At 44.7% G+C, this 13,721-nt stretch overlaps 1 protein-coding gene across 1 annotated transcript in view; it reads left to right on the forward strand.

Annotated features, from left to right (window-relative positions):
- Window positions 1-11,301: 11,301 nt before the first annotated feature.
- The window catches only part of LOC116907571 (placenta-expressed transcript 1 protein), an 11,860-nt gene continuing 9,440 nt past the window's right edge, over window positions 11,302-13,721 (forward strand). Inside the window, exon 1 of the mRNA XM_032910603.1 lies at window positions 11,302-11,515. Within this exon, the coding sequence (XP_032766494.1) occupies window positions 11,332-11,515 (184 nt within the window). The 5' untranslated portion in view covers window positions 11,302-11,331. The remainder of the gene's footprint in view (window positions 11,516-13,721) is intronic.

Raw genomic sequence — 13,721 nt, forward strand, 5'->3', positions numbered from 1 at the left:
GAGACACAGCCTTCCAGGTCCCCGTTAAATGCCACCCATGCCTTTACCACAGCAACACAGGGCATTTGTGAACACTACACGGCACAAGGCAAACCTTTTAGGTTTCTGGTTTCTAGACTATGGGATATCAAAGGCCTAGATGTGGCACCAATTTTTAAAAAAATTTTTCCAAGTAAGGGCATTAATAAACAGTTGAAATGAGGGGAAACCCTTTCACCTACAATAGATACGATTTCATTTAGAAGGGGCCGTCAGACGGAACATCAGAAAGCTGAGGTGTAGCATCAACTGGTCAACCCTGAAAACACACTAACAAGAACTCGATAGGTTATAGTTAGGAACATATATACAGATACAAATACCTAATTTCCATGCAATAACACCTGGTAGGAAATGAGGTCACGAATTTAAGAGAGCAAGGGTAGGAGTACACAGGATGGTTTGTGGGGAGGAACCTGTTATAATTAAGTAGCAATTTCAAAAATAAACAAACAGGAAAACTGGGGTGGTAGAGACAGCTCAGCAGGTAAATCTGACTGGCATCAAAACTGATGCCTGCCTAGAGTTTGGCTTCTAGGATCCACGTGGTAGTGAGAGAGTTAACTCCACATTCATGCCCTGGTCTGTACGCCCACACAGATACATACACACACAATAAGTGCAGGAGAAATAATTTGAAATGTCAAGAACCTTTAACTCCAGTTGTTGAAGTAGAGTTCCTTCAGACTCTGACCTCAACACCGGTGTTGCTGCGCTACAGAACCTGTGAGATTGCTCAACCAAGACCAACTAATGAAGACAAAGAGGTCGAGACCACTGCTTTACAGGCAGAAACTGTCCAGCTGACACTATTGGTTATCAATACTCTACTCAAAGAGATCTTCCTGTGGGAACTCATTTCAAAGTCATCAGACATTCTAGATAAAATCAGATGAGACGGCTTCACAGCTCCAGGTACCTACACTCTGAGAAGGAGTCACACGTCAATCTCATCCCCAACAAACAAGTTCGAACCCTCACAACGGGGGATTCTAAAATTGGAGCGTCCAAGGCCAATTTGGTTGATAACCTTGGCACCACCACCACACCTGGAAACGCCTTTGAGGAGACGTGGCAGGCTGGTGACAGTGTCTCTGTGATTGGCCTGTTAGGTGATGGTTTTGATCCTCTGTGTTCATTTGCTGGGAACCGATCATGATCACCAAACAGGATGATGAGCCTGGGAATTCTTAGCAGGGGACCAGCCACAGTGAGGACCTGCACGCAAGACTATGTGTGGGTCATAGAACTAAGGTTACCCTATCTGAAAGAAGCCCGGATCAAAATCTGGCAGGAAAGGAGAATAAAGGAGATTGTGAAGAGACGTCCTCAGGTTGTTTACTGTCCCATTTCCTCTCTTCAAGGAGAACAAACGGGATTTTAAAAGTCAGTGGTGATGAGGTTAAAGAAAAAGAAAGAAGAGGACAGAAGGGGAGAGGGGAGGAGAGGTCCTCTGATGTAAACCTGAAAGAGTACCGGTTCTGAGGAGGAGGAGAAAGGAGGAGGAAAGGCAAAGAGAAGAGGGTGATGAGAAAGATCTAAGGGAAAACACACGGATCAGGAGGAACTCAGAAAAACAAAGCCTATTCTGACCAGAAATGCCTTGACACTAAGTGCCCTGCATGCTGCAGGAGCCTGGCCCACAGTTGGGAAGATCCTCTGGTGGCGGACATCTTTTCTGTTGAAGGACGGTTGGAATACTCAGTTCTGTTGTTGTTGTTGTTGTTGTTGTTGTTGTTGTTGTTGTTGTTGTTGTTGTCCTAAGATGTGATCCTCTTGATCCATTTGAAAATACAAGGAGGAGGAGGAGGAGGAGGAGGAGGAGGAGGAGGAGGAGGAGGAGGAGGAGGAGGTCGAGGAGGAAAAATCCAGCATTAAGCTGTGTGTCCACATTGTGTGTAACTGTAAGGAGCCACTTTTTTTGAGCCTGAATTTTGTTAGAAGAGTTGCGGGTTCCAAGGAGTTCCCTGTAAAGAATTCTCATGAAGAGCTGGAAAACAAAAACGAAAACAAAAACAAAAGAAAGGGAAATTTTGAAAGTTGTCAGAAATAATTTAATGGGAAAATAAATGCTTAGAATTGTCCACAGGAGTTGGAGAAGACAAAAAGGGACTAAAAGTTTTGTGAGCATTTCTCTAAAAACGTGGAATTCACCGAGACTCCTAAAGTCAGATAGTTTCGGAGCTGTAATCCTGTCTCTGACTACACACCTAATTCTGACAGCGAGAAGCACCAGAATGAAGGAAAACCAGAAACATGTCTATTTTATCACAAGGCTAAGTCAGTGTCTACAGAATGACCCCAAACCATGGCTTAGAAGTGATCTGTACTTCTGAGCTCCTTGATGTGCAGTGTGCTCAATGGCTGAAGAAATCTAAAGGGAAGACCTTAGAGTAAATCACCAAAGAGGGCTTGGATCTTCCAGAAAGACGGAGAAGAAAAAACTAAAAGAGCAAGTGTGAAAACCTCTACATGATCACCAAAGATCCTGTGGCTGGGTGAGGGGGAGATCACGGCAAACCAATTGGTGACGTCCCCATGCTATATTGTAAACAAGCATAGATAGGTGGACAGCAATGAAGGGTAACCAGGCAAAAGAATGCTTGGCAGAGCTGACAGGCTGACAAGGCTGTGGAGAGCCTCGCGCCATCTTACTGCCTGGAACTGCCTTCATGTCCACTGGTTTCCGTGTGGAAGATCCCCAGACTTCTGCTGACAAGCCCCACAGGCTGGTCAGACCTGCTCTCAGACTGAGAAGGACAACCTCACTGTGGACGACTGAAGAGTGGCAGCTTTTGAAGGGGACAACACATCATGCATGAAGGAGGAGACTAAGGTTCTCTGAGAGAAACCTTATACACCTGTTCAATGCTTACCTTCACTCCCTCTGACACATTTCCCAGGAGGCTTTGTTCTGGTTTGTGCTAGCTTCTGAGGTCCTCTAAGGCAGATAGGGTTTCTTTCTTTCTACTTTTAAGCAATACCTCAAGCCTTAGACAGCAAAGCAAAGCTAGTAACTTTTTTTTTCCAGTTTTGCCTTGACTTATTTACTCTTAAAATATCTGTAGCTTATTCTTCTTAGAATTTTATGCAGTATATTTTGATCTTATTTATTTACCTCCCAACTCCTTCTTTGTTGTAAAGTCTTTTTTCATAGGTTTATTTTATTTTATGAGCATTTATACCTATATGCATGTCTGTGTATAACATGCATGCCTGGCGCCTGCGGAAGTCGTAAGGTGTCAGACCTCCCCTAAAACTGGATTTACAGATAGTTTTGAGCCACCATGTGGTTCCAGACCCTTTGTTGTAAAATTTAGTGTAAGGTCTTATTTATCCTGTGGTCCAAAGTGTTTTGATAGTGATAGATTTCTTGGTAGATCAAATCTTTTGTCATCAACATGTTCTGAGATATATCTTAATTTTTAGAAATAAAAATAACTGTTAAAATGGTTTGAGTCTCATCCTGTCAAGTCTTCCGTCTCCTGTGGCTCCTTCAACATGGATTAGTTAAACTGAATGGAAGAAGCGTGGAATAAGTTAAACTGAAACACGTTAGTGGGAGGGCTCCCCCACAGCTTCTTTTCCACAGTAAAGTATTGAGGAACAAAACCCTAACTTCCCCCATGACCTGTAAAACCGGATGAGAAGTAACTGAGACAGGCTGATGAATGGAGATGTCCTGTCCAAGTCAGTCTGTTTTAAAAGGCAAATACAGCTAGAGGGAGAGTGGGAAGGGAGAGAGGGAGAGGGCAGACTGGGGAGAGAGAAGAAATAAGCCAGAACAAAGGCAGTGAAAAGTTGCCTGTTTTGAGTCAACAAGACCATCTGCATTCCTTTTGAAATCTCCCTGCTTTGCTCTGGTGTCTGTCACTCTACAGAGCCAAGTGAGGAGCTTTCTAGGCTCTCTGGAGCTGGGGCCAGCCTCGAGTTTGATAACTGACTATAGCGTCCCCTTAGACATCATCCCCTAATGCTCAACACCAAACCAAGGACCACCGACACAAACCCAAGCATCTCATCCTATGTCCCACCGTGCACTTAAAGCACAGTCATGTAAATTGAACACACAGGTGCGGTCAGAGAAATCCTCAGGCAAAGATGTGACAACTGACTGTTGTAACGGTAAACTTTAAGGCCCACAGATAACAAGTAGGCTAGGCAAAAGTCTTAGATGTAGGAGAAACACGTGGTTAGTTAAAATACACTTGAATAGAAACTGCTAAGCAGATAAAACACATGCACACTATTGAACCAGAAGAGCCATACAGTAGAGGATCTGTACAGTATGGAATCTATACCATAGGGGACCTATACAGGAGGGAGCTATACAGTAGAGGACTTGTATAGTGTGGGAACTGCACAGTAGAGGAACTCTGGCCAGTAAGAAGACACCAGGATCCATGTACTGTTCTGCTTGAGCCAAATTCATCTTTCTGTGCTGTTTCCTCAGTCATACATGACAATTATCTCTTAGGAGAAGATGAGGTTAAATTTTGTAATGTGACATCTAATAGTGAACTCTACTGGGGAATGAGAAGTCTAGTCTGCGTCTCCTAAACACTGGCCGCTGACACCCCTGAAGCACAGAGGATGTGCTCAGGACCTTGGAACGTACCACCGGAAGGCAACAGTGAAAGGCACGGTTAAGCCAGCATCTATGAACTTGAAGGTAGAGGGTCTCTGGCCCCATCTCCTCTGGCCTTTTTCCCTAGAGTAAACGGTGACCTGCCATGGTGGTTTAAAAAATAGAATAAAAAGCTACCACGGGGAAAGCCTCACATACAGCAATCATGTTGCATTATTGCCTTCAAACCTGGATGGCACCTACCCCACCCCCACCCCCTGCAAACGTGGTATTCTAATAGGAATCAAACAGAAGGCTCTGGAATTAACTCAGGTTCTGGAAGCCCCAGGTTCTCTCCCAGGCCTGCCCTCTTAGCCACATCATAAGCACACTATAGACATACTTAGGAGACAAGATCAAAACCCCTGGGGCGCCTCAGACCAGCAATTCTTGCCTCCACCACTGGTCACTTCTGCTAGACTTAAGGGACTCTCCTTTTAAACTTTGACCTGGGGAGGACAGGGGCTTTCAGTTCCCTGACAGTGGTCTTTCCCAGAGGCACTAGTGAGGTACTGCCCCAACTGGTGAGCTTCCTATAGAAGAGAGGGACGGGGACAGAGGGAAGGTGGGAAGGAGAGAAAAAGCAAATTAACATTTCAAAGCTTTTTAAAAATACTGTTCTAACATCCTACTGACCCCTCAAAGTAATTTTCATGTAGTTTTCATTTAATATTCATAAAAATGTCCAGAATTGGTATTATTACCCAATTCCCAGAAAAAAGGGACTGGAGCTGGAGAGGTAACTTAGAGTAGGACCCCCTCTACACTTAGCAAGCTCAAGGCCCTAGATTTAATTCCTAGCCCCTACCTTACCCCCTAAAAACATGGAGACTGAAGGTTTTTTTTTTTAAGATTTATTCATTTATTATATATAAGTACACTGTAGCTGTCTTCAGACACACCAGAAGAGGGCATCAGATCTCATTACAGATGGTTGTGAGCCACCATGTGGTTGCTGGGAATTGAACTCAGGACCTCTGGAAGAGCAGTCAGTGCTCCTAACCCCTGAGCCATCTCTCCAGCCCGAGACTAAAGTTTTAAATAGGATAAAAAACTAAAACAAACAAACAAACAAACAAAACCAGTGTTAAATACAACACCAGATACTAAGTCCTGTTGTGATCCATCGCCCCAGCTCCCTATGTAGCTCACAGAATGAATAAATAAAATGTTTATTGAAATGAAATTTTCAGGCCATAAAATTCACCCTGGTGGGCTTTTGGCTCATTCTTAGGACTTCGATGACGACATCATCACCGGTTCCAGAACATCTCCGTCCCTTCCAAAGAAGCTGCAAGCCAATTAACACTCACTTCACTTCCTTCTCGCACCTTCCCCCGAGGCCTGACTTCCTGCTTCCTGTATCTGAAGAGTTGCCTATTCTGGTCATTTCACAGAAGGGAAATCAGACAGTGCGTGGCCTCCTATGTCGGCTCCTTGCACAAAGTACGACCTACCCAAGGTCTCTCCACTCGCAGTTCGTAAATCCACACCACTCCCGCTTTGAAGTGACAGTCCATTGAAAAGATAGACCACGTTTTCTTTATTTCTTCATTATTTATTCAAAATCAAATTTGGAGCTACTGGGAGTAATTCTTTTATAAACGCTCATGTAGAGATTTTTGTGGGGAGTCAAGGTTTTGATTCCTTTAGATAAATCCCCACGAGTGGAGTTCCTGATCCATACAGTAGTAAACTCTGTTTAATGGACTAGATGCCAAACATCTTCAAAAGGCAGCCACATCATTTTATATTCCTGCCAGAAATGCACAAGTGTTCCAGGGAGGGCCTCTATACCATACCAACCATTGAACCATTGTTGCCCATCTTAGGGTTACAATTGTGCCCATATCCAGGTTCAGCCATCCATCTGCAATAAGACAAATAAAACAAACAAACAATCAAACAAACAAATTAAAAGTTAGAAAGGGATATTTACCGAACTGTAAACACAGACTTGAGGGGTCAATGACTTTCCTCGTCTTCCCAATGTGACCACATTGAGTAAATCTCCCTTTCCTGTTTTCCATTTTTAATTAGCTCTTCTTGGCTCATTGAGGGCAGGTGACCAGACCTGATGTGGGGCAAGGCTATGACTTCCCACACCAAGTTTCATACCATTATTGTGGTGTCTGTAGTGTAGGATGTCCTAGTGGGTTTCATTTGTACTTCTCCAATGACTAATCCGGCTTGAGTGCCCTTCTACACGCATATTAGTTACAACTGTCAGCTATCTTCTTGGAAGAAAGTGTTCAAACTATAGACACACACACACACACACACACACAGAGTGAGAGGGGGATTGAGAGAGAGAGATTATATCCGGTACATAAGATTCATAAATCTTTTCTCCAATTATGTGAGCTATCTTTTCTTTCCTTTATGTTGCCCTTTGAAAAACAAAACATTTTAGTTCTGATAAAGTCCAATCTTTTTTTTTTCTTTTCCTACTTTTGTCTTGGGTAGCACATCTAAGGAACTATTGTCCCAACCAAGGCCAGAAAGATTAAACATTTTCTACAAGCTTCCTAGTTTGACATTTAGATCCAAGCTTGGTCCCTCAAGAGTTAATGTTTATGGCCCAACTTCATTCTTTTGCATATGAATATCTACTTATTAACAACATTAAAAAACACTGCTGTTCTTCCTTTGTTGAACTTTTTTTTCCCTTCCTTAAAACATCGGTTGATCGGGATCAGGTTACATGACTCAGTGGTACAGAACTTGCCCAGCCTGTGCAAACTCTGGGTGTAAGTCTAAGAACCAGAAACTACCAAGTAAGTCATCTGCTCATAAACACAGGGCTTACTTCTACTCCGTTGGTTGATCTGTGTGGCTGGACGTAGGTCATTACCGTCCTCTCCCACAGGAGCTTCTTAGTGAGTTTTAAAGACAGAAAGTGTGACTACTCAAACTGCACTGTTTCGTTCTCCCCAGGCCACTTTGGCTGTTCCGGTTGCCATTTTCAGTATAGAAACCTTGCACCCCTCTTGTTGACTCTATTCAGGTGAGATCTGTTGTCCAATCTTAGTAGTTTTTTAAACAATTTATTATTAGAGGCTGGCCTAGCCAGTGTTCTATTGCTGTGAGGAGACACCATGACCATGGCAACTCTTACAGTTTCAGGGGTCTGGTCTATTATCCTCACAGCAGGGAGCAAGGCTTCACAGAGGTGCCGGAGAGAAGCTGAGAGTCCTACTTCTGGATTGGCAGGCGACAGGAAGGCACTGGGCCTGGTTTGAGCATCACAAGCCTCAAGCCTATCCACAGTGGCACACTTCCTCCAACAAGGCCACACCCCCTAATCCGGGTCAAGGAGCACCACTCCCTCAGGACCAAGCATTTAAATGTGTAAGACTGTGGGGCCATTCCTATTCAAACAGCCGCAGGGACAGTCTGTGGTGGCGTGTGCCTTTAATCTCCCCACTCAGGAGGCAGAAACAGATAGATGTCTGGGAGCTCAAGACCAGACAGGGCTATAAAGTGAGATCCTACCTCAAAAACTAATTAATTTAATTTACTATTGGAATTTTAACTGCAGAACTTCTATTTGGTTCGCTTATGTTTTTAAAACAGTTCTGTCTGTTCACTATAACTCTTTATTTGATCAGACCCAATGTTACGTACCTTCCTTTAACTCCTTAGACACAATTCCTAAATTCTTTAAATACCTTAATATATTATCTACTCAATTCAATAACTGGATTCGTCAAGTACAGTTTCTGCTTACTGATAAATTTATCCTTCTTTCTGGATCATATTTCTTTTCGTAGGTATGTGTTGAAGTTTGGTTCATTTGCTTTTGTTTTTGTTCCAGTGCTGGGAATCAGACTTGAGGTCTTGTATAAATTAGGCACGCTTTCCTTCTATCAGTGAGCTGTACTCCCCAGCCCCCATCTGAGCTCTCTGTGAAACTCTAAGCTCTAGACTCTCCACCCCACCCCACCCCCGAGGCTGTTGTCTGCTATTCTGCCTGGCTCCTGAGTTTCTTGAATTGATTCTAAGAGACTGAATTCCTTAGCACGGGTGGCTCCCGAGTCTTCCTTTAGTTAACTTAGTTGTGGACTAGTGGACAGAAGAAATTCCCTTCAGTATTCTAAACAAGAATCCTCCAGGCTTCGCTGAGTGCTTCCCTCCCTCTATATTTGGGTTATGTCTTTCGTGGCCAGCCAGGCAGTTTTGTCTCTAACCTTAGCCTCCTCTTCCTGTCTGTGAGAGTCTTTGTGTCAAAGGTGAGAGGGGTTTTCTCGGTGCTTGCTTTCCTAGTCACATGTAGAACCGTGCGCAGGCACACCCTAGCTTCCCAGGAATTGTTGCAGCATTCAAAACTCTTACGCTTTTTTCTTTTAATTCAATCTCTTGGCCCCACATGGAGTCAGTGCCTCATGACAATGCTTAAAATCCCCACTGTCTTTGATCAGCACCCTATCAATAAGAGAAAGTTCTGAATCCAGTCAAATGGCTATAAGTTCTAAGAAGGCAATTTTGCAAGCAGATTCCAGGAACGTCACACAGACCATTCCCAGAGACGTGGCTATTTCGGAAGACTCCACACCTTGACTCTTCCATCTCCTGGTCTCCACAGCTGCTGTAGTAGATTTGTCAGTTTCCGTGGCTGCCATGGAGATGAGGTTAGAGAGTGTGTCTAGACAAGCTACAATGCTATTGTTTCCAATACGTTTCCAATGACGCTCAGCCACTGTTTTTCTTTAAATCCGTTTCTAGATTATTTGAAAACCTTTGGTTAATTTCTAAAGGTTTCTGAAAAGCAGATCTTGACCATTGTCATGGATATTCCCATGGCTAATGTTGAACAGATTTTCCAGAGTTCCTCAACCCAAGATCCCATGTTTCTCCTAAAGGGACACTTAAAAATATGACTGTGATTCAGGCCCTATAAATGCTTCAGCAGGTAAAGGGTGTTTGCCACCAAGCTTGATGACCTGAGTTCAAGTCCTAGAACCCACTTGGAGGAAGGAGAGAACCAATTCCCATGAGTTCTCCTCTGATCTATACACACACACTTGGGGGTTTGGGGGTTGGGGCATACACAAATTAACTAAAAAATTTAAAAATTATTGCCTTGGTCCTATAGTACTTTCATTTCTTTTCTCTTTGCTTCTACTTCTCCCTCATCTCCTTCAGTGGGTAAATTATAAAATTTTAGGAGGGGTTGGGATATTAAAAAAAAAAATACTTCCCAACTTTTCAAAATCATTTCCCTGTGCTCTGGCACTGTGGAGGGAAGTTTCAGGAACAATGTGGACTCAAATGTTTCTTTCCAAATAAATACATAAAACTGTAGGCACTGCAGATGTGTCTCCATTGGTAACGCCTGCCTAGCTTTCAGGAAGGCCTAGATTCAGTCCCCAGTGCTGTTTCAACTAGGTGTGATGGTACACCGTTGTAATCCCAAAAGCTGGGATGTTGATTGAAGCAGGAGGAACTTAGGTGGCAACGATGACTCAGTAGTGAAGAGCTCAAACTGCTCTTGTAGAGGACAGGAGATCCATTCTCAGAACCATGTCTTAAATGCCTATAACTCCAGTTCCAGGAGATCTGATGCCTCTGGCCTTCTAGGGCAACTGCTCTCACATGCACAGACCACACCCACTCACATGAACATGGAATTAAAAAAGAAATCTTGAGTGTGGTTGTTCACACCTCTAATCCTAGCATTCAGGAAGCAGAGGCAGGCGGATCTCGGGGACTTAGAGGGCAGCCTGGTCTACATGGTGAGTTTCAGGCCAGCCAAGGCTACATAGGAGAACCTGGCTCAAAAATTAAATGAATTAAAAATTCAAGGTTCTCCTCATGTACAGAGGACTCAAAGCAAGCCTGGAACGCATGCAACCCTCTGTGTAAAGAATAAATAAGTAGGGCCGGTGTCCAGGCTGTGACTGAAAACATTTGCCACTAAACCTAACAGCTTGAGTTCAATCCTAATGGTCCATGTAACAGAAGGAAGGAAAGACTTCAGAAAGTTGTTCTCTGAACTCCCACTGTACACCACACACACACACACACACACACACACACACACACAATGTGTCCTGCGCAACCCCTCCCCATCTCCCTCACCACCACCACCACCCCCACTGCACAAAATCAACAAATGTAATTTTAAAAAAATAGGTAAATAAATATCCAGTTTTTCCAGCTCTGGGTTAGTTGTGAGAGGAAGAAGAAACTAGAGGCACATCAGAAACAGCTCTGCAATGTTCTGAGATAAAAAGGACACCCATGCCTGAGTTTCTGACAGAGAAAAACGGGCCTTGCAACCAGACCACCTACGTGGTAATTACTCAACTGTGGACTTCCACTTTCGGCATTTACCACTCCTCACCAGCCTTTCCCACTTCTTCAGATAGTAGGTGCTGAGACCGGGGGCCTTGTCAGATCATTTGGCCAGTCCTCTTCTTGAGCAAAACTGGAATTGGTAGAGGATCGTTGGTCACAAAAGTGGAGGCTGGGTGATTCATCCCGGGTGATGTCTTGGGCCAAATTCCAGAAGGCAGTATTTTCAGGAGGGAGGGAGAAAGGGAGGGAGGGCGATTTGCATGCGTGACCTCACCTAGAAGCTCCAGCCCCAGAGCATATAAACAGGAGCCTGTCACTCTTAGTCTTATTACTGCCAGGTCCTGCAACCCAAACAGACCGGAACCATGCCTGCGCTCCGCACCTTGCTGCCACACCTGGGGCTGTTCTTGTGCCTGGCTCTGTGCTTTTCCCCTTCCTTCTCTCTCAGCAATAGTGAGTCCTGCATCCTTTACGATAAAGTCTACCCCTCCGACAACTTGATCAACGCTACAGCTGAGGAGGTCTCTGGTGAGAATACAACCTACACAGGTGAGTCAAAGCCATTCGTTCGCCCGCCCTTTGTTCTCCGTGGAGCGTTAACCAGGCCCTCGGACGTTCCATATGTGGGTGGACATGATGGAAAATGGGGAGCAGGGATTGATATGGGGAGCACAGTGGATCGGGAGGACTATTTCTATAGCTTCCTGTCCATAACTGAATCGAGGTGGTGTAAGCTGAGCCCCAGGCAGACCACACCCCGGCAAGATACGGCTGCATTAAGGGAACGTTATGTTATTTTTTTGAGGGAATTCATTGCAGTCTTTTCACATCCACTTGACAGAATGAGTGTACCCTGCAGGACAACAGGGAAGATGATTTGCGCTTCGTGTATGGGCAAAGCCACGTAAGCTAGAGGAAGACATCAGTAGCACACCTTATAAGTGAGGGGCCAGAAAGGCAGAGATGGTAAAGGACTTGCTGGGGACCCATGCCAGCAAGGGGCAGAAGCTCTTTGAGTCCTGGTTGTTCAATCTTAATCCAATGTTTTTCTTAGAAGTATCTGGAAAGTATTTCATTACTTTCCCTTTTGGGATTCAACAAACCTACAAGTTAAAAACACGCTTGCTAATTAGTCAAACCTGTTAGTCAAGGAATACACTTTCCTACCTAGCTCTATTTATTTATTCATTCAGTTGTTTTTTTTAAAAAAACAACTTCAGTTGATTTTTAAATCTTTTTTTACTATTTTAGTATGTGCACCCTTCTGTGTGTGTGTGTGTGTGTGTGTGTGTGTGTGTGTGTGTGTGTGTGTGTGTGTGTGTGCCCAAGAGTCATGCGATATCCTGTCACTCTTTAACAGGCCAGTGGTAGCTTTGTGGAGTTGTTTCTCTCCTTCCACAATTATGTGGGTCTGAGACTTGAACTCAGGTCACCAGGTTTTCACAGCAAGTGCTTTACTCACCAAGCCCTCTCATCGGCCCTGCCTCCTCCGCCGCCACCCCCTTGTTCCAGTCACAGAGTTGTGGAGACAGAGGAACTAGACGTACGGGCTAACACGTGCTGGATTCTGCTCTAAGGGGAAAATGTTATCATTAACTTCCATTTTCCAGAGGAGAAAGAAAGTATACAGAAGGCAAATTTTTACTCAAGGTCACTAGAATGTAACAGAACTAATATTTGAGCCTCAGGAATGTAGTCAAAAGCCAGCGGCTTTCTTAGCTCCTGTGCCACCCTTCCTCTCAGTCTAAGCAAACTGTGCAGAGGTCACTATGGTGACTGCCACCTGCGTGATCTGCACGAGTCCTAGCCTGGAAAGTGAGCCATCGCACCATACCTCCCCACTCTGCTGCTCTCTCCAGTTTCCTGGCGACTGTCACTAAGCAAATGCTCCTGCTGTAACAGGACTATGTCCCATTCCCTGGGGAAGTGGGTCTTTTCATATCGGAGCAGGGAAGATAAGTCCGTAATTCAAGATGAACACTGGGTGAGTACGTGTATGAATCCATTACCGAAAGGGTGATTGCAGGCCCCCGATGTGAGATGGCAGGAGACAGACAGGCCTGCAGCTGAAACGGGAGAAAGAGAAGTCTCCTGGGGAGAGCTAAGATGAAGACCTGGGAGCCTTTCTGAAAGGGGGGAGGGCGGAAGGAGAAAACACAGGACAATGGGGGAAGGTGGGGGAAGGGCAACTCCGCAGTGGTCCCAGAAGCTTGGAGAGAAAGAACTCGGCTTCCTCCAGTGCCTAAGCTAGGCTTTGCTCTTTATCAGATTCAATTTCAATCCAAGATGTGTTTGAGCTTTGAGGAAAATCTGACTTGTACTTTAAATTGAGGGTCAAACATCCTCTGTCCATGGAGGTGAGAAGAGGCAAATTCCACACCTACAGGCTTTACAAATAACTCTGTGGAGTGCTGAGGCCGGGACTCAGGCTTTCTGGAGACCCAGAGTCAGCCACCTTTCTTTGCTTTGGTTTGAAATCCTTTACCGTTTCAGTGTAGTGTCAACGCTGGCAAATCACGTATAAACGGCTTGGCAGATCCTAGAAACAGTACAGATTAGCCAGCCTCTCAGAGGGCTCACTCCACCCCACCCTACCCCCCCCCCCGACCTCTTAAGGAAAGAAGCCTGCAATATTTACACTGAGACACTGAAGAGTCAGCCTCTGCCCCATTGTGCACTTCCCCGGACAAGGATGTAATTTATTACTTCCTCAACTTTCCAGCTTCTAGAACAGCGAGTTCCATTGGATAAAGGA

Source organism: Rattus rattus, chromosome 8, assembly GCF_011064425.1.
Source record: "Rattus rattus isolate New Zealand chromosome 8, Rrattus_CSIRO_v1, whole genome shotgun sequence".
Classification (NCBI taxonomy): Eukaryota; Metazoa; Chordata; class Mammalia; order Rodentia; family Muridae; genus Rattus; species Rattus rattus.